The sequence below is a fragment of the Trachemys scripta genome, chromosome 4 (assembly GCF_013100865.1).
Source record: "Trachemys scripta elegans isolate TJP31775 chromosome 4, CAS_Tse_1.0, whole genome shotgun sequence".
NCBI lineage: Eukaryota > Metazoa > Chordata > Testudines > Emydidae > Trachemys > Trachemys scripta.
In genome coordinates this window covers 79,857,719-79,879,544 of record NC_048301.1, presented here as the reverse complement: position 1 = coordinate 79,879,544, position 21,826 = coordinate 79,857,719, and the positions used below count along the sequence as shown (strand labels likewise).

Genomic DNA, 21,826 nt, shown 5'->3' with positions numbered 1-21,826 from the left:
AGGGTATGTCTACACTGAAGCTGGAAATGTGCTTCCCAAAATGAGTAGACAGACATGTGCTAGCTCTGCTTGAGCTAGCATATGAAAAATAACAGTGTAGCGGAGGGCTAAAGAGATGATGGCTTGGGCTAACCACCTTAGTACATATCCAGGGGGTTCTTTAGCTAGCATGTGTCTGTCCACCCACACTGGGAAGCATGCTCCCAGGTGCAGAGTAGACATACCCTAAGTGGCAAATCCTGTCCTCCACTTCAAGGCCAAGCACTGGGGAACTCCCCAGAAGACTCCTTTCCTACAAGACTGCAAAGAACCTCTGCAGATGATCATGTGGTCAACAGGTTTCTGTAGCTTCCACTTTTGACTGTGTTGGAGAAATGCGAACCAATAACGGTTATGGATCAACTGTCTCTACCCTCATTTCCCTTCTATCTCAGGCCCAGCACCTCAGTGCAGACAAAGGTCCAACAGAGAGAGACTGTTCAGAATCCATTGGGTGCACACACTCTAGCAACCTCCCAGTGTCCAACTCCACCCTGTGTGATCAGTACTCCCATTATCTGCAGAAGTGGGGGGAGAGGCGAAGGGAACTAGATTGGTTCCTTAACCCTTTCAGTCTCAGTTTACCCATCTATAACATTTCTTTGAAGCTAAAAAGCTCTGTATAAACATTAAGAATTATCATTCCTCATATGAAGCCCAAAGGAAATCATAACAGTTGATCATCAATCCACAGGTATTCTACCCAGTGGATTTCCAGTCCTGCTCTCTGTGCCTCTTCACAAGTAATTTTCTTTTCTGCAACAGTTCCACCAGCTAGGAATAATTAGACAAATCTATGATGTAATCCCTACTGAAACCAAAATCTTTTCATTCTCTTCCAGCCAATTGGAGCACACCCCTGATGTTTTCCATCTCCCTGCTTCTGTGAATGAGAGAGTATCCATGTGAAAATATGCTTTGGTCACCCACTGTGATTTATTCATCGGGAGGCAATTTGGAGACTGCTGCTTACAATTAGCCACTTGATCTTTATCAGCATTGTTCTTAGTCCTTAGAAAACTGTGTCTCTGGTTACAACCTTTCCGGTATTCAGATGGCCTATTTAATTATACAATTGGACCTATTTGTTCATAGGATGCTGAGCTAACTGAAATCCTAATGATCCCCACCATTCACCTTCTCTATGCACATTGAGAATTAATACATAGAACAAATTACAAAATATGTCCCTTTGTAAATGTTACATTCTCACACCGCAGAGAATGCAACCGTCATGCAGCTGAAAAAGAAAACCACAGTAGTATAAAAGATGATATTCTCATCACTACATCCAATTATGAAATTGGCCCAAAGCCATTCCACTTGTCAGAGCCCAAATTAAGAAGGGACAAGCCTGGTCAGCACTTGGATGGGTGACCTGCAAGGAAAAACCAGATGCTTCAAGAAAATATTTGTATACGTGTCTTAAATGTAACAAAAATAATGATCAAATAGAAAAATACCATCTTAATGATCTAGACCTGTGTTAGTTTGGGCTACAGAAAGGCCTGTTCAGCCCTTGAATGCATAAGAGAAACAAGAGACTTATGATGGTCTGTGCTGTTTGCCTGTTTAAGAAAATGAGATCAAAACTACCAAGTGATGGTATGAGGGTATTGGGAGGAAGAGAGCTGAATGAAATAAAATGCAGAGACAACACCCTGCTGGAGAATGCTAAGCAGCTAAGCAAGGTACTTTGATTGGCTGAAAAAAACAGTTGCTGAGCATGTGAACAAAACAAGGAGGAGCATGGGGGCAGCCCGAAAGAGAACAAGAAGTGAGTGTGATTACCCACTGCCTTGTAGCTTATGTCATCATTCACACCTCTGCAAAGTGGGTGTACAATGCTACCATTCCGATTTGGTAGTGTTTTATATCCACTTAGCACAGAGGTCAGTGGTTCCATAAGGTGCAAGGCAGTGAAGAACTGCCACTGTGTAGCAGACAGGAGCACATAGGGCAGTCAGCTTCACAGATGGTTGAATCCCAGAGTAGCAAAATCTCTGAGAAGAACCGTTGAAGAAAGGCAGAGGGAAACACTTAGTACTTCAGCATACCAGGAAAGTGTTCAATGTGATTCTCAGACTACCACAAACTTCAGTTTGTGCATTTGTACCCGAAGAGCTATGAATTGTATTAATTAGCAGCCACACTGGCAGTCTCCAGAGAGAGCAAGGAGTAAATGACAGTAGAGTCCCAAATTCTTGGCTACATTTTGGCTCCTTTGCACTTGTCCTGTGGCATAAAGGAGCCGAAAGCAACCAGGACACCCCAACTAGGTATTCTCCTGATCATAGATCTAGTGTAATGACTTTATGCCAACCCTCCTTACAGCCACTAGCATAGGGCATGATAGTGGTAGGCCCAGGTGTGTTGGAGATGGGAGTGGGTGTGGCTAGAGTGTTCTGTGCTTCAACTATTCTGGCTGAAGGTCTCTGTGAAAAGTTGACATAAATTAGCTTTATAAGGGGGACTGTGTTAGCCCAGACTTCAGAAAGTGCAAAGATGGTGAAAACTACCTTTACCCATGCCCTTGAGCTGTGCCTTCTATAAAATGCAGGATAGAATCTGGGCCAGAGATTGAACTGCTCTCACAGAAAGGTCTTGTCTTCACTAGGAAAAAGGTAACACATGGTAACCAGCACAAGGTAAAATTCTAGTGAAGACAAGAAAGTTGTAGTTTTAACATGGGTTAGCAGGTTGAAGTAAACCCCAGGCTCCCCCTACTGTTGTACCACAAGGTACCTTAAAATCAGTTTAAAATATACTGTACATCTTTTCCTAATGAAGCGAAAACTAGGAGAACTGAGAGCTCTAACTGTCCCCAGTGGTAGCAGTGCTGGAGTCTATGCTATAGACAGGGCTCAGGCATTTTTACCTCCATCTGGTCTAATCCTGCTGGATGTCAAATGGGCATTGAAAAACAATCGGTGACAGGACCAGGAGAAACAATTTAAAAATGGTGCTGCTTCCTTCAGGCTTGCTCGAAACATCACCTGTTTCCCAGTAACAATACTTAGCCCATTACAATTTCAAAGCACTGCAACTACATAAGTTGATGACTCCTCCCACCACTGCCACCAGGCAGCCAAAGGTTATCAACATCTTCTCACTGATGGAAAAACTATTGCATGACTTGTCCCAGGCCATACAGTGAGTCCGTGTCAGAGCTGAGACTCAGACTGTATTTCTGTCCTCTGCACCATGCTGTTTCTCCAACCCCAAAACCAAATCTCTCTCCTTACAGCCATTACTATCAAGGAAAATGGGGTTTTCATGATAGTATTCTGGATGCATGTTTTCTGTAGTCTAAGCAACTCTATGCCTACCTCTTAAACATATCTATCTCCTCAACAGTAGCATAGTGAGGTAAGCAGTGTCCTTTATGGTAGATACACAAGCATGGGGGGACAAAATCAGAAAGGCTAAGGCACACAAAATGAGTTATACCTAGCAAGGGGCATAAAAGCCAATAAGAGGTTCGATAAGTACAATAGAAGAAAGATGATGGAAAGGGGCCTTATTCCATCATAACTGGTCTTCTCCCAAAATGTTGAGAAATACTAGCCACATCACTAAGGCCTATGGTATTACCATAGAATTGCATTGAGACCCCATCCTAAGTAGCTATGAAGAGATGTACAGAGCAGTAAGACCTGCCTGTGTAGTCACATTGGGTATGTCTTCACTGCAATTAAGAGTAAATAACCCAAGTTGAGTTACTCTTCTCAAGTTACCCTAGCTCAAATGGGAGACCCCACAGTGTGCAATAACATTGAGCTGCTGTGTCCACACTGTCACTGCACTCACTTGTGTGTAGCACTAAGACTTTTTGGAGCACATCCCATGGTTCTTGTGATGCAGTAAACTAAGATGCTCTATGAATTGTTCCCCTCCACCACCCCAGTGAATTGTGGGTGAACTTGTTTGTCCTTTCTGGGCACATAGGAAGGAACTGGAGGACTACAGGCACTCCAGTGGACCTAGCCTGTGTCCATAGGTGCCAACTCTGTGAAAATGGTGGGTGCTGAGCACCCACTGGCAGTCCCATTATCAGCACCTCTCCCTTCCTCCAGTGCCTCCTGCCTGCCAGCAGGCCCCGCCAATCAGCGCTTCCCCCTGCCCGCCCTTCCATGGCATGTAGGAGGCTGGGGGGTGGGGGGGGGAGCAAGGATGCGGCGTGCTCAGAGGAGGGAGCGGAACGGGGCGGGAAGAGGTGAGGGGGGGGTGGGAAGAGGTGGGGTAGGGGTGGAGTGGGACCTGGGGCAAAGCCGGGGGTCGAGCCCCCCCATTACAATGGAAAGTCAGTGCCTGTGCCCACGCCTGTGCCCACATACAGAGAGGTCATATTAAAAGCACATGAGTTTTGCTAATTCAAGTTTTAGCCTATACCTCCAGACAGGCCAGCCAAACTAATTTAAAAGCACGGTCACATTCAAGTGAAGTGTTTTTGTGTGTGGATGGGACTCAAGTTAACTGTGCAATGAAGACAAGCCCATTAGCACTTACTTTATTACACCTCCAAGTCTATCTGTGTGGGAGGGAGCAGGGCTTGTATTCTTGCTAGTCCTCATCCCAAACAGGTGAGCAAGGACAGAGGATGGGCAGTGGGTGGAGTCTTGGTTTCACCTCCCCAATGCATCAACTAGCAGAGCTGAGCTGATGCAAGGGAAGAAGCAAGCTGCACCCACATTAAAAACCTGTAGTAAATTATTTCCTACTTGGAGAAATGGGTGCAGGGAGCAGGGAAGTAATTGTGACTGAAGAGTCACCTTCTTTTTCAGGGCTCCTCCTCCTGGCGTGGCACAGCTGCGTACTGCCCCTGGCTGTCTCAGAGCTGAGCCTAAGGGTTGATAGTGGCTTCCCATGAATCAGAGGCATTTTATTACCATTGAACTACCAAAGTACAACCATGAGGCATGTACTTGGCCTTATGATGCACATGCAGTAGGATAATGCACCTGCTAATTGAAAAAACAGCAGTGGCTCCCTTTGGAGGTACTGAGTTACAATGATGATTTGCATTGATCACATAAGGAGTCCAGTTTGAAAATGTGGACACCTATCGTCTATCAGTAAAAAGCCCTCAATCCTGGCCTTATCTAGAGATTTGTCCCTTGAAACACAGGATTGAAATGCTGACTTGTATAACCTCCACACAAACCCAGCACAGACAGCTGGGCTCCACTTCTCTGACAACAGGAGGCTGGGGGACGGAGGATAAAGTTTCCTCCCCTTTTTATATACAACAAGTCAGTTAAGTATGAGGGAATCTCAATGATTTTCTTTACTGTCCCTCTCCAAATCCTCAAGCCAGGCCTGTGCGTATTAATTTGTCTGATGATAGTGGATGGGGATCAATTATAGTTGCAGTGGGGAGGGGCCTGAAACAATTTTTCATAGGCCCACTCAAAACTGCTAAGGAAAACTCTAGTAGTAGTGAGGAAACAGCATGCTACAGCTGAGTCTGTTGGCTGTGCCCTTCATTAGGATGTAGAACAAATCTCTTGCTCCTGGCAAACAGGACTGAGAAACAGAAGAAAAATGGAAATCGGATCTGAGCAATGAATTCCCCATTCAGTCTCAGATCCCTGCATTTGCTCAAGAACTCAAGTTTGCTTGGTTTTGTTTTAAACAAAGGTAACAGGAAATTTCAGAGCAGAAAGAGGTCAGAGTCCCTTGCTTGTGGGGCCAGTGAACCCTGGGAGGGCTACTGAGTCAGAACGCTCAGTCCTGGGACGGAAAGAGTGGGGGAGGGAGCACCTCACTCGTTGCTCTCAAGTAGCGCTGCCATCTTTCTACAGTTTGTCCTCAAAAGACTCCACCAATTCTGTCTGCAATTGCAGAACAATCCATCACTTTGTAAAACATCAGCAACATGATGACTCTGAGTGGCAGTTCCGTGCATGAAGCAACAGGATCAGACCTCTACACAGTTTACCGTTGCTTCAATTTATCTCTCTCAAGGATTTATTACTATTCTGTCCCTGGCTATCGCAGGAAACAACCCAGAGAAGAGAGAAATGAACAAGATGATCAGATCTTTGCTGTCTCTAATGTCTGTGACCGCATGATTACTGAAAGAGAGAGAGACACACACACATGCACATGCACAAACAAAAAGCTTGATTCTGATTTCACCTATACCAGTGTAAATCACAGCTAACTCTGTTGAGGTCAATGGAGTTGCAATGAACTCAGTGTGAGGACAGAATGAGGCAAAAAGTATTGTTAATGTAATGTTAGGTTTCTCTATTTACTTGATTATCATAACAACATTCTTAAAGGTAGGCAGACTCTGGGAGTGGTGTTTTTTGTATTTATGGGGGGAAAGTAATGAAACTCTTACTTAAACTGCTCCACTGATTGGCATTTTGTTATTTAAGGTCATGTGATAGATACTTTTTAATAGGGTCATCACAGAGGAATCAGAATTGTCTCAATTAGTAGTTTCTCATGCATTTTGTATGCAGTTTTGTTGTAGTCATGTTAATCCCAGGATATTAGATAGACCTGAAGAAGAGCTCTGTGTCAGCTCGAAAGCTTGTCTCTCTCACTAACAGAAGCTGGTCCAATAAAAGATAATATCTCACCCACTTTTTGTCCATTTAAACATGCTTGACTGAATCATTATCAGATGTTTTAACATGTGTCCTCAACTCAGTTCCCTCAGCTGAAGCCTTTAAACCACCATATTAATACCTCTAATTGTAAATGATAAGACAATTTCCTGGCTGCCACTGTATGAGATAGAAGAGAGCCTGAGCTGTGGCCTTTAATCACTTTATTAATATCTCAAATTGTAACTGACAGAATAATTAGGCTGAATATTGTCCCAGTGAAGCAGCTTGAACATGGTGGCCATGTCATCACAGTGACAGAATTTAGTTTAGAGGAAAAAAATGGTTCAATGAAGTTTGTACCATTAAAGCAGCTCTCCTTATTGTCTGGAATGACCCTCTATATTAGCGCATTTAAAACTAGACTTGACACGGAATAATTCTGCATTGGCATGGTCAGAGTCTAGATGATCCAGTACTATATACCTTTTACAATTCTAACTTCTGCTGAATCTGTCTCAGTCCCATTTACATGGCTTTCACTGTGCCTCACGGAGATGCTCCCTCCGTCTCTATTCCTCGAGAGAATGCAGGTCTAGTTTCTCTAACTGTTCCCCATGAAAATCTTTGCAAGGCTGCCTTCTATTGCAAATTTTGTTACATCAATTTAATTTTGTTACATCAATTTAATATTCAAAGGCACTAATCTTCCTCTCACTTATACCCATTTTACACTGAGATAAATCCATTGACTTCAGCAGGATTACTGCCCATTTACTCCAATAAAATTGGAAGGGGACTCAGACCCAAGGTTTCCAGAACTGCTTATTCAATTCTGGTGACCTCAAAAGGTGACCTCACTTTAAATGTCCTATGTAAAACTAAAGCTGGCCTACACTTCCCCCTCAGCTCCATATTTGCAGGATCTGGTTGGTGAAAAGCTACATTGCATGATTCGATCTCCATGTAATTCTTGGAACTACAACTCTGTTAGGAAACTACTTGACTCCATTTTTAAAGTATTACTGCCATGGATATTTTTTCAGTTTGTCCCTTTGCTCTGAAAAATATAATCAAACTTGATTTTCTGCTTTTTTCCCCCATGTACTTTCTTGGCAAAGTTTAGGATACAATTTGGCAACAATAAAGGAAAGATCTTTAAAAATGTTCCTCAGAAGCCAGTTTGAACAGAGACTTTATCATGATGCTTTCCCACTCAGATGTTTGGAATTCATGCATGGGAAAAAATATCAAGCCTTCTGTATTTGACAGAAAGGGTGTGAGGTGTGTGCTGTAAAAATGTTCTTCCACAGAAGCCAAAGGACCACATGCTGCATCAGACATCATAAAATCCCCAGTATTTCATCCAATGGTACTGTTCCTTCTTAAATCAAATTAAAGGAGTCATGTCAAGTTAAAAATCATTTTATAAAAGTATTTTAAATTGCTTCTTCCCTGAACCCTATTACTAAGCACCACTTGGATTTCTAAAACCAAAATGGATGTTTGTATCTCTGTTTTTGCCACCATTTATTCTGTTTGCTCTGTGTATTGCCCTGTGAAACTAGACAAGTTAATACCATGTTTACGTATAGTCAGTTTCACTTTCTTGCCTCTGACTCTGGTGTTTGATGAGATGAAGCTAGTCATATGAATGAAATAGTTATGGAACTGTAAAAATCTTACTGTCCTTCACCTCCACTTACAGCCAGGGACATAAGGGGCTAAAGCCATTGCAGCGATGCAACTCCACTCAGGTTGCTACACCAGGGGATGAACTTGGCCCTGAGGAATTTTATGAAATCTTCATCATGAGCAAAGATGTGAAATCACATAAGGACAGGTTTATAATGGCTTACACAGCCATAAAATGAAAATCTTGATGGGCAAATATGGCATAGTGGGCTTTCATTTGGAGTAGTTTTCAGCACTACCATTGTAAACTGTTTCAATCATAAGCCAGATACCCCCAGAGTTCAATCATGAGTCAAATACACCTCTACCCCAATATAACATGACCCGATATAACATGAATTCAGATATAAAGCGGTAAAGCAGCGCTCCAGGGAGGGGTGGCTGCGCAATCCGGCGGATCAAGCAAGTTCAATATAACGTGGTTTCACCTATAATGCAGTACGATTTTTTTTGGCTCCCGTGGAAGCGTTATATCGGGGTAGAGGTGTACTTGGAATTCCACCTGGCCTAATGACCTGAGATATTGCTGATGCAGTTGACACAGCCGTTATCTTGCACAGTTCTTATTCCTCCTCAGCCTTAAATTCTTCATTAGGCAAAATAATTTACTCAGGCATCCAGGATAAAAATGGCTTGATCTCACCTGAATCCAGATATTTTACCACGCGCTTGGCATGGTAGAAACAAAAGCTCCCCCATTTGAATAAAGAGCCAGAACTGGGACCATCCACCTGTACAGGATCAGAAGCTACCATTTGTTTGATCTGCCCTGCAACTAATCCCTGTGTCAGTGATGACTGCTATTGCTCCACCTTATTGTTGCCTGTAAGGACAGGCAGAATATCTCTGCCCAAAAGGTTGCCATTTGCTAAAGCAATAGCATCTGGGGCACTACTGAAATGGCTGGTGGTAGAAGAGAGGAACCCTGCCCATAGGATGGAAAATGGCTGCTTGGATACACATCTCTCATAGTAAGTATGCTCCTTTATAAGTCTCCCCATGTACGGTTTTTTCCAACACAAACTTTCCAAATACTCTCTTTATATGATGCATATAAAATCCTTGCAGTCTTCAATGGCAATCCTAATAGAAAGCAGGTGCTATGCCTTTAATGGAGCTATGGGGAGCTCACTATATCCTCCATTACTATAATCAACCTACACATAAATAAATATATAAACAGTTACCAATTGGCTAAGTTCACGACAGCATTTGATCACACACAAACACACACACACAATGGCTGTACTCACAGCTTTCACAGTGATTCCCGGTATAGCCTGCCAGACAAGCACATCTGTAGGCACCAACTTTATCAAGAATACATGTTCCATCATGATAACATGGAGATGAAGAACAAGCTGCAAAAGAAGAGGCAAGAATATTCAGTCTTTCATAAGGTTCTTATCTACCCAGCTAGCTACGGTTTTCTATAGAACTCATCACAGTAGTTTCTAAAGGCCTCCCAGGTAAATTAGATATGTAGGGTGAAGTACTCAGTAGATTCAAGGAGCCCTCCAATCTTCTTCCTTCCCTGCTAGAAGGAAGATCTCAGGATGTGAAACCTTTTATTGGTGGTTGTTTTTCCTTTTTCTTCTTCCATTGGGTCCCCCATCTTTCTATCACTGCTTTCGGGTTACAGTGGGTTCACCTGAGGGGTCACATTATCTCTATCTCTTACATACTTCATCCTGGGCTTTGTGAGCAGTATTGCCCTAAAGGAATCTAGCTGTCATCTTGGGTCCTGGATGCAAATGCAATGATTGATGTTCCTGTGTCCTCTTGACCCCTATTATGAGCTTTTAAATCAGGATTCTGATGACCTTGAACTGGCAAAGGAAGCAGGTTGGGAACCAGCCGATTGGGATGCCTCCTGGCACAATTACCCAGGAGCAATTAGTGAAGTGGCATAAAGAGATCAGAAATTTTAAGCATAAATGGGTATCCACATGCATAGCTAATTATTTGCATATGCACCAGGCTTACTAACAAAAGCAAAAGCCACTGTGCTGCACACACGTATGGGCACCATGCCTGCTCTCCCTTTTTAAAAATGCACCTTTAAAGCTACAAATAAATACATTTTAAAACAAACTGCTTAAAGTCAGTTCCTCTTCCACTTATCTGCAGAGAACTGAGTTTAGGCCCTCAGGGTTCTGTATTTCCTCTATTATAGCAGAGGAAAATCCTAATGGAATGTAACACAAGCACTACTTCAAGCAGTAGTGTAGTTCTCAACTGTTTCAGAAGAAAATCAACCTGAACTCAGGTCTTATCAGGTAGAAACTAGTGCCCAAATCATAAAATTTAGATCCAGATTCAAATAGGAACATCTCCAAAGTCTGCGAAGTTTTGAATCTGATGTTCTGGTTCAGATCCATCATACCAAGTTAGGCCAGAGCTGTAAAGTTCACATCTAGATCCAAATTGAAGAGTTCACCCCAATTTGCCATAAAAATGCTCTTTTAGGGGACTTTCTAAAGGTTCCTCATAACTTTATTTGTTGAACTTCTAGTCCATCATTGCTACAAAAGTATAAAAAGAGTAAATTCTAATTCACTTAGATCACAGCTGTCTATCAACAATACACCAATTACCACTTTAACACAAGGGAGGAATGAACTCTACCACTAAACATCACTGATGGAGCAAAGCAGGGTCGGTAGCGCTCTAGCTGCCCCCTTAGACCACAATCTCAACCAGAACAATCAGTTTCAGAGATGGCACTAATATATTCAAACTCTCAATGTGATGAAACCCAGAATGGCACATGTCAAATCAGCTGATTCTTTTGCAAAGTTTTTTATTGAAACAGGCTTTTCAAGTCTCTCTGGCCCAGCTGGTGAAAGAGAAACAGAACTCCACTCATAACATCAAAACCAGATTTCCGACAAGATTTCATGTGCAGATGTAAAGCTATTTGTATTTAGGTTGGCCTGTGAAAGCCACTGCTAAAACCTTGCACAGTCTCTTTAAAGACTTGGATATGAAGATGGGGGGGGAGTATTCAAAGTGTGATTGAGGAGGAGAACAAATTCCTGAAAAGCTTACAAATGATCGTTTTGTTCTTTCCTGCTGTTCTAAAATGCATTTGGAAAAAAAAAAGAGAGAGAAGAGGCTGAAGAGCCGGGGAAGCACTGATATTTTGCAACCGACAAGGCATATCTTCCTGTCAGTTGAAGTCAATGCAGTGGGACCAATGGTACATTTATTTATCACTTCTGTCTTGATAGCACAAGCCATTATTTGTCTGCCAGTTTATTCTGTGGAGCCACTTGTGTCAAATGAATGAGCATGGATACAGGTTATGATGATGGAGGTGTGACACACAGAAGAGCTGATAAAAATGAGTCTTTATGGCCTGGCTTCAGTCATATGACATGGAACAAGGTTACAAAAGTTCCTGTCCCATGTCACATGGCAGGGATCAGTATCCACTGACCCCAGTGGCTACGGGTGACTGTCGTGATTCTCATTAAGCCAGATCCAGCATTATTTCTAATCTGTCATAGTTCACTGTGCCCTTTAAAAATCTAAAACACAGAATGCACCAGAACACCCACACATCCAATTTTTGCTCCACTTTTGTGTTCTGGTTTCACCTGAGGAATTGTAACTCCTTCCTGGCTGCATATGAAAACCATTAAGACAGCATCTACTAGGCCTGTCATACAAACAGACCTGTGGACCAAATTTGAATCTCATTGGACTCAATGGGAGTTTTTCTCTGGTGGACTAAGATTTGGCCCTATCTCTCCAATGTGATGGGTATCATGTAACTATCTATAACTAGTTAGGAGAGATGGTTGGAAAACATTTTTTTCACAATAGTTTTTGCAAGGAAAAAAAAAGTCTTCCACTTTCCAGCTACATTTTGTTTCAATAGAACTTATCCAATAAACTCACATAACTAGGATATTCCCAGAACCTTTCTATTTCCGTGGACATACATTCTATCAAGCCCACCCAGCTTGTCTCTATTATAAATATGAAGAGAAGTTAGCTCCTCTCCCTACTTATGGGATTTCGTATTGACATTTATAATGTTTCACGAGTAATAGTTGCCAGCAAATCAGCTGGGAATCCCTCACCTTCCACAAGGGGATTATTAAAGAAGGACAACCACACACAGGAGCAGAGGGAATTATCCCGCTCACTTTATTTCAATCTTCCTCCCTCCTCCTGTCTTTCACATCTAAGGTCAGTTTAGTCACTTCTGGCCACTCACCAAAGACTGGATTACCCTTTATCCCTGACACAGTGTTTGTTGCTGCACTCGGGTGGTTAACACCTGCTTCCAGTACAGGCCGTTCAGCTGATTAAGCTGTGTCTTTTATTAACTAGCTGTCCACTGGTCTTTCCTCTAGGGACATACTTTTTGCAGATTATTTTGCATTTAAATTCCTCTGACCATTTGGACTCGATACTTCCCCATGTTCAATCAGTATCATCGTTTCACGAAGAACATGACTTCTGAGCCGACTTCTGCAAAATCTATCCCACATAGGGTCCCCAGAATAAAGGGGACCCAAGTACAAAGTGCCCTACAAAGGTGGACACATGTAAATAAAAAAACTCCGCTCTCACTGCATGAGCCACATTTCCTATCTTCTTCAGTCCAGTAAGCTACAACGGATACCATAGTATCCCTTTGGGCCATTGCTCAGCCTTGGAGTGTGTTTACCTGATCCTGTTCTCAACAATCATGCAGGTGATTGACCTAGTGAGCCCTGTTCAGCCTATTACATGGATGTCAGCTACCCCCTGGGGCTTTGCATTGAGAAGGATTTCAGAAGACTGAATGCTGAAGCTTGCTGCATGCTGCCAGAGTTTTCAGTCCCTCAGCTCCCTCCCTCCTTCCCTCCCCCTTCCCCTCCCCCGTACATTGTATTCTTCCCCTGAACAGTATTGCTGGCCAGGTTAACACTTCACATAAAGAGACATAGTGAGAGCTTCAAAAGCTTTTCACTTCAGTTACTCATCAGGCCAGGACAGAGTCATAATAAAGTGCACAATGAGGCCTCCTGACAAACTCTCACCCCTTTGCATCATGCTCTGCATGGATTACCATGCTTGCAGCCACCCAGTCTCAAATAAATACCATTAATAATGGGGTGGAAATAAAGTGCAGAACAGTGCTAGAATACTAAGAGGTACATGCTGAGCAGAGAAAATGGAATCAATTCATCCTACTCCATATCAAAAATGTTAGGCCTAGGAGTGTAGGCAGCCTTATGCAACATACCCCACACCAGGTTTCATTTGGTGGAGGCAACTTTTGCTTTCCATCAGCCCTTTCATTAGCACAGTGCTAGCTCTCATTGTCTAACTGTTCCTGCTGTGATTATGATTGTATTATAGGGACCAGCAAGTAGACAAGTGGGTTCAGTAAATGCAGAAGTGGGGCAGCCATTTGTCCTGTGTGTGTGCACATTTCAGATTGTTAACTGCACCCTGGGTTATTAGTAACAGCTGAACCCCAATAGGTTTGGAGCTCAGATGTGCTTTAGCTGCAAAGATTACATGAACTAATTGAACTTCTTGAACTAGATTTACAGCTCATGTGATCCCATTAAATCTGGGACACTGATGTGTGTCTGGGGTCTCATATGTCTTACTTCAGGGAGGGATTGGGAAATCCTAATGTTAGCTGTTATAGATCCTGTAGGATTTTCCTATGGCAAACCAGCACACACTGGTTGGCCTCCTCTGATAAGAACTCTATGGACAGGTTTTATAGACTTGCCCCATACAAGGAAGACACAAGGCATGTAGCTGCCTTCAGATCAGAAGGCAAAACAGAGCTATTCGCATTCCCAGTGTTCCTTTGCAGGCAGGCAGAAAGGACAGGGAGTAATGCAGAGGGGAAGGTGCTACCCCTATGTAAATGAGATCAGACTCAGGCTTAATGCGTTTAATAAATAGATTGGGATTTTGGAACTCAACTTCTTTCATTAAAAACATTTAGCACATCACATTATTCACTGAAGGAGAGAGAGAAATGTTTTTGTTTGCTTTTTATATGGGAAGAGCTTTCTGCATCTTCCCTGTACAAACAATTTAAAAAAAAAAAAAAAGCCCTACTGATCTGAAATGTGAAGCAGCAGAAATAATTAAAGCATTTTCACATGGTCAATACACCAGAAATGCAACAGGTTTCTACCATTTTAAACTGCTTACTCTGCTTCCACATACTACTTCAAGCAACTCCCTGACTGCAAGGAGTTGTGCACAAAATTTCCATCTCATCACTCATTTCCAGTTCTTTGGTGCAAAAAGAAACATCACAAACCCATGAAACTTCAGCCCTAAACTGTTTCAATCAGTTGAGTCTTTGCACAAATAATGGGGCTGGGGTCTACTTTAGAAGAGCTTCATTTTAGCAAGCCATATGTTGACTTTGTACCTTCACTATACCTATCTGTATAAACTGCTGTTGGCAACACAGCATGAAAGTTTTTAATGAAGCAGAACAGCAAGAAAGATTAGTGAGACTGAATTAATGAGAATAAAGTGCCGTGTGCTTTTTTTGATTCCTTTACCTGTAATTTCTTCAAAGATAGCATGAAACCCATCAAAGTTCTTGGATCCATCAGACTGGAAGAGAACATGGAGTGAGGTCCCAGTGCTTCGGATTGGAGGCGGCCTGTCATTGCCACAGAAACGCTTAATTATCCTGCTATCTATATTGTCCCCATCCCGGATCTCCACATAATCATACTGGCACATGTAGTCAAACTCCAGGCTCAGCATGGCAAACCTGAGGCAGAAGGACATCAAAATCAGACTGTCACTCTCACCTGGCTGGACTGTATTTCTAATTCAGTTCAGAGGCTACTGCCCCCCTACAGCATCCATCTAAAGGAGAGGATAACAGCTGGATACCCTGGAGGGGCAGAGAACTAAACTCTATTTTGGACTTTATTACTGTTACTTAAATTGTTGTGTTCTGCATTTAGAAACTATGATGATAGGTCCCTTAGAAATAAGATAGAAAGAGAGAGAATGGGAACAAAAAGAAAACACAATTTATTTCAGATCAGAAGATAAAACAGGAACTGATTGTCAATAGCCAGTACTTACACCCTTTGTGTAAGGGGGAAGGGACAGGGTTAATGCAGAAAGGAGAGGGTAATATCTGGAGGCTTTTACAGTAAACGCTATCTATCCTCTTGTATCAGCCATGGAGCAAGGCTCTCACTAGTTAACAGTATAACATGCTGCTGCTAGCAGAGCACAAAGCCAAAATATTCAAACTGAATATGAATGAAAAACAGACAAAGAGAGCTAATAAAAAAAAGCCTTTAGAGAATAAGCAATTGCCTGAGGTGCTGTGCTCTACATCACTGTCCAGGGTAAGGATTCCAAGCTCTGTGCCTGAGAGAACACTATACCACTAACCGCTCAGTAGAATATTTTTAAAATGTAACTTTTAATCTTCCCATTCTCCCTGAAAACTCTCAACTCTGTAGACCATGTTTATTTAAGGGATATAATGGATCAGACCGAGTCTATCATGCTACCTCTTCAAAGGTGGACTGAATGCTCTGGCAGTTTGACATTTTCTAACTGAAGAGAAGGGAAAAATGCACAATCATTTTGGATGCTCAGCATACTCCTACAGTCTACAGTTGATTTCCCCTGACTGTCCTCTTCTGGGAACTCAGTGGCTTCAGAGAGTAAGGAAGCCTATGTTATGTGAAATGGCTGATGCCCTTCTATCCCCTCCCATCAGACTAACATTAATACACACTCACTTGTCTTCACTCAATACTTATTTTTGTGTTTGGAGAAACAGCTGAACCTCAGCTGGTGTAAATCGGCATAGCTCCATTGAATGAGCAGTTGAATGGCACTGTACCAAGTTACACCAGAGGAAGATATGGCCCAGAGTTTTCATAAGGGTCTGTTGGAAGGTGGATGAGAAAAAAATGGCAACTGCTTTCAATAAACATCAGACATTAATTCATCTCAGTTTCACTTAAACTTCAAGAGCAATTGGTGAGTCCAAATTCCAGTTCTGTCTGACACTCTGTTACTTACCCATGAGATATCAAGTTACCAGCATGACATCCTCAGAACAAACTCTCTTTGGCTGATCAAGCCCTGGGATCTGCTCTTACAGAAGCAATAGATTCATACAAATGCACAAGGCCCAGGAGCACCACCAGCTTTTCTGCTGCCCTAGGCGGCGGAAGGTCCCGCCCCAAAAAGCCGCCCCCCACAGAGGCGGCGGAAGGTCCCACCGCCAAAATACCACCACAGTCACCGCCTCCCAAATTGTAGAATCCTAGGCAACCACCTAGGTCACCTAATGGGTTGCGCCAGCCCTGGCAAGGCCTCATGGCTAAGGTGCAGGGATGGGAGCTGACAGACCTGGCACAGGATTTTCAGAAGTTCTCATTGTCCTAACTCTGCTCCCACTGGAGTCAACTGAACTCTTTTGAAATCTTGGAGTCTATTGTTGACTAAAGCACAGTTATGGGCAAGTTATTTAACCTTAATTTCCTCACCTGTAAAATTGGGGCTATTTTCCTAACTGTCCTGGATATTATAATGCCAAATTCCCTGATGTTAATGAAATGCTTGGAGATCCTCAGACTGAAAAGGAGTGAGGTGATGTTATTAGTGGGTGCATTCAGAATACACCTCTTGGGAGGGGCTGAGCTTCTCTCCAAAGGAAAAGAACAATTCCAAGATACAGCTCTGTCACAGCATAAAAGAAAATGATTGTGAGTTGTGCGTTACCTAGAGAGCTGTTTCTCATCTCCTGATGTGACATGGGCTGAGGGAGCATGATAAATCACAAATTAAAGAAAAATGAGGCTAGAAAATGCACACACAAAACAAACTACTACAGCAACCATTTATCAAAGCAGGCCTGGTCAGCCAAATCTCCTAGGACAGCATAGCACATCTCAAGTCAGAAGATGATTTATTTTCAGTCCTGTAAGATTAAGAGAGTTTATATTTTTTATTTATAAAAAAAAAAAAAAGATATACACACACTCCACTGCAACAGGGCAATCTGCCCTTTTAAAGCTCTGGCTGGGGGGAGGGGAGAAGAGAGAGATAGGGAGCAGCTGACCCTAGGCCAGAGAGCAGCCCCCCAGACAGGTGCTGGGAATCAGCTGACACAGCTGATCAGCACTCCTGACTAGCCCACACTCTCAACTGGAATATAAAGGAGAGCTTAGCAATGCAGGGGAGGGGAGCAGGGGAAGGATATTTGCTGGTAAATAGGACCAGCTGGTAGATCCTAGTCCAGACCTTTAAGCAGATTGTTGTCAGTGTTGGTTTTTTGTATACCTTTCTTGCTATGTTTGGGAAGATAACAAACAGAGGCCTGATGAAAGGGATAGAAACCTGGCCTGGCTGGTGTCTAGGGGTCACTTGTTTCCTTTCTGCTTCACACAGATAGGATCACCAGCATTGCCCGGTGGCAATCACACAGGGTTTGCTGGGGCTATGTAGAGACCAGGAAACATGGAGTGCTGTTGTCAGGAATCATGCTGACTCCGCAAACCGTTTGCTAACAATTACTATTCTGAGCTGAGAGTAACAATGGCAGAGGGAATCTGCTTGTTTATGTGGAAGTGGAGTAAGTCTAAAGAGCCAGGCACAGGCAGAAGGACCAGGATGGAAGGATTTGGTGGAGTTTAAAGTACTGAGTCTCCTAAACCCAACAGTGGAAGCTCCCTCATCAGACTCTGCTTCTGGACACTTTCACCCTAACAGTGGGACTCTGTGGCAAGGGAGGTAGAGGGTTAGTATTGAGTTTGCTGAACTGTGTGGGAAATGGCCACAATGGAAAGATGATCAAATCAGCTAGAAGGAAGCTCTCACAAGGGTAATGCCACATGTCCATTCAAATCAGATACCTTGCGCCCTGTGGCAGCAGTAGTGATAACAATTTCAAAGGGCTTGAGTAGTAACACACATTCACAGGCACAGAACCATCACTCCTCCCCCTTGAAAGGGGGGGGACAGAGTAGTATAGAGCTGCAGGTTTAATTCCTAGCAGGCTTCCCATGCAGCATACCCTACAATGCTCTTGCAGATGACACCTTAAAAACAAATACCCTGTCTACTCTGCCTGGCAATTAAAGATCCCATTGCACTATTGGCAAGTGTAGAGGTTTGCCTTCTCCTTTCTTTCTTGTACATTGCTGATCTGTGCCAGTCAGCTGGCATCCTCCACCCCAGAGATAGCTGCATTCACTGATGCTGTAAAACATAGGACCCAATCCTGCCCCCACTGTTAGGATTGAAAGCAGGGTCAAGCCCACCGTTTGTGAAGCACTTTGGCATCCTTAGGAATGAAAGAATCTCGTACATAAATGTAAAGCAATATCATTTATAATCTTGTTGCTTTTTGCACAGAGTGAGCTACAGCCCAATCCAACAATGCACTTGTAAAAGCAAAGGAAATGTGTCTCAGTCCCATTAAGAGTAGTACAGAGCAGCATCAGTCATCTGAATACCAAACTCCCAGTACCATGTTATAGGCACTGCTATATCTGGCCACTCCTGAAGGTACCTACAGAAACTTGCACTTGCTCTGAGGAGGTTTCACCACTGTTAGTGTTTGTAATTATTGTTGCTAATAACTACACAGTAGTGAGCATGATAAAGGGGCTGGTGTTAATGTCAAAAGAACCCCCACATTTATTTTCTCCTTGGGTGATTTTCCTTCCTCTGATTTAATATTAAAGCTATCTTTAAATCTGTGGTTAGAAATGTGTTTGTGCACCTAACATTGTTTCTTTGCCTGGTCTCCAAAGCTGGTGAAAGATTGATGTGAAGCCTTTAACTCATGTTCTTATTGTAGTTGCTGGTGGGGACTGAATCTGATCCCCTGCCGAGCTTTCTGCTGTATGTGTGAGCTCTTTGCCACACACATTCAAAAACAAAATTAATTGCACCAAATGAAGACTCTCAGGCACCGGAAAAGAAACCCTGATGAAGGGCTGAGGAGACTGAGCCATTGGGGAAGATTAAAAGGGCTAGATACGTAGATTGACTGAACAACTAATGATACAAATATAGGAAGCTTATAGGCATCAGGGATGGAAAGGAATTATTTAGGGTAGTTCAAGAGGACATCACTTGATGTAATTATATGAAATTTAGAAAGGAAAAATTTAGGCTGAATATCAGGAAATACTTCCTGACCATGTGATCTATTGAAGTCTACAACAAGTGGTGGGCATCCCCTCATGTGAGGCATTTTCCATCTCTGTCTGAGGGAGTTTCCCTCTCTAATGTCTGTGATTCTATGGGGGGGAAAGGTACATTAATGAGAATGGGTTTCAGAACCGCACCAGTTAACTAACTGTGAATTGTTTTCACACAAATTCAGAGTAACCTGAGCCTGTTTCTCCCTGCCCCAAAACACTCCTGAGTTTTGTCTTCAGTGAATCCATTCTACACTAGCCTGGTGCTTCCCTGTTGGACCATTGGATGCTCTGACCATAATGGCACCTAGGGATATATGTTGCCCTGGATGTCTCTAGAAACGTCCATTGGTATCAGCTGGTGTTCCAAGAAAGAACTGAAGACAGAACATGGCCAGTAGTGCAGATTCCCAGGTCTCCTGCTGGGTCAGGTGCCAAATATGGAGTACCTTCCTAAGATGGAGGCAGCACTTTCTTTGCCATAGAGCCACCAGAGTCTGACCCAACTGTAGATCAAAATGTGATTCCCATCTGTTACACATGCCACCTTGCTTCATACAGAAGACAGAATTTGCTGAAATTCACCTCCCACTTACCTTAATTCGATGATAAACCCAGGTTTAACATGAATGGTCCATTCACAGTGTGCATTCAGTGGGTAGCTCTCCAGCAAAATCTGACCCTTGGAAGCCCGAAGAACCTGCCCACATCCTGAAGAGGAAAAGTAAAAACAGCGAGTCCATTAGAAACCTTCAGTCAGCATCTCAGGGAGAAGGGGCCAGAATAGACTTGTTTGACATACTAACATCTGAGGCAACTTCCTGAATGACTAAAATGCCCCACTATATTATTAGTATTATTATGCTACTATATTATTTCAGCATTATCTAGAAATTCAACACCCTTCCTTTAAGCTTATATAGTATCATCTCTCCACATCAGCACCAGATTAATCATAGCTAAGGTCTGGACTCACCAATATTTGGCCTCCCCAAGTCCTACCCTAAAATGTGGGGCTCCCCTAATCCTAGTTCCTTCCTACCCCTCCTCAGAAGGATTCCTTCCCTCAGTCCTTGTCCCCTTCATCCTCTTTTTTCACATGCCGACATGTGGATGTGGTTAAGAGGGAGACGTTTAACCTTTGCAGTCTCCCACTCAGCAACTAGTCAAAGTGAGGCCTGCAGAGCTGTGGCAAAGTAGGTGGGATACGGTAAAGTTTTGAGAGGGACGGCTGCATCTGGAGCACCACTGGATCCCTTTCCAATCCTGGACCTAAATTTCAGTAATCCATACTTGATCTGCTCCTCTTCCCCACAGCCTGGAGTTAAAGGAACACTTTTAACGCAGAGGACTGGGAGTAAGGAATCCTGGGTTCTATTTTCAGCTCTGCCACCAAACATCTGGAGTATGTCACTTAACTGCATTATACCTCAATTTCCCCGCTTGTAGAATGGGAATAATAATGCCTATTTCAATGAGAGAATCCTTGTCAAGGATCCTAAAGAACTTTATAAACATTACTTATGTGAAGGTACAGAGTTATGTTATCACATACCATGCACATCACATCTTTTGATGCCTAATTTTTTGGCTACACCTTTCCCTGGAGTCTTACAGCTTATCAGGATTTTCATTAAGCATTCTGTTAATACACTGCTGGATGATTCTGACCGCATCTTCTGTGCTAGGAATTGCATTGTGGGTAATAACATGCCTGCACTTGGGGATTATGGGTAGGCTGCAGACCAAGCATAGGAGAGAGAACTGTTGGAAGAGGCTAACAGACTGTAGTTAAGCTGTGGAGGAGGGGCCAAGAGACTTCCCAGAAGCTTTTCAGCCTCCTTAGTCCATTCATTGCTCCTTGACTGAGAATCAATAAGTTTGATCCATTCCCAAACAGGGATCCTGAGCTGCTCAGTGCACTCCCTCTTGACTGACGGGACTGTAACTGTAAGTGGCATTTGCCATAAGCCACACTTCCCTTTGGAGGACAAGCGAGTGTGGAAGTGACCTGATTTTCACAAGTGCAGAGCATCCAGAGCTTCCATTGAAGTCAGCCTCTGAAAATTAGGCCTTATGTGTCTGAACTATGGTGAGAGACATGGGAAAATTGAAGGTCAATTGCTCCTGTTTCCTGTTAAGAATTGTCTATCTAATAAAACATGCTTTGTCGGTTTACCCTCAGCTACCCGCAATTAAGTGGAACCTGATGAAACAGCACTCCCGCTCAGAGGAGTTCATCACAAGTGTTTCATCCTACACTGGGGTTTAGTTGGTTCCTCATGTAAAAGATTAAAATAATTACTACACTCTTGTAGGCCCATTAGGATGCAGCTAGGATGCCAGAATCTGCTA

The 21,826-nt window shown here is 43.0% G+C and overlaps 1 protein-coding gene across 4 annotated transcripts in view; it reads right to left on the bottom strand.

The window, feature by feature from the left end:
• Positions 1 to 21,826, bottom strand: part of PAMR1 (peptidase domain containing associated with muscle regeneration 1) — a 64,493-nt gene that overhangs the window by 22,358 nt on the left and 20,309 nt on the right. For all 4 annotated transcript variants that reach the window (XM_034769685.1, XM_034769684.1, XM_034769687.1 and 1 more), the window contains exons 4-6: positions 20,068 to 20,182; positions 14,837 to 15,054; positions 9,548 to 9,655 (exon numbers count right to left, since the gene is read on the bottom strand). In XM_034769685.1, coding sequence (XP_034625576.1) covers positions 9,548 to 9,655; positions 14,837 to 15,054; positions 20,068 to 20,182 — 441 coding nt within the window. The remainder of the gene's footprint in view (positions 1 to 9,547; positions 9,656 to 14,836; positions 15,055 to 20,067; positions 20,183 to 21,826) is intronic.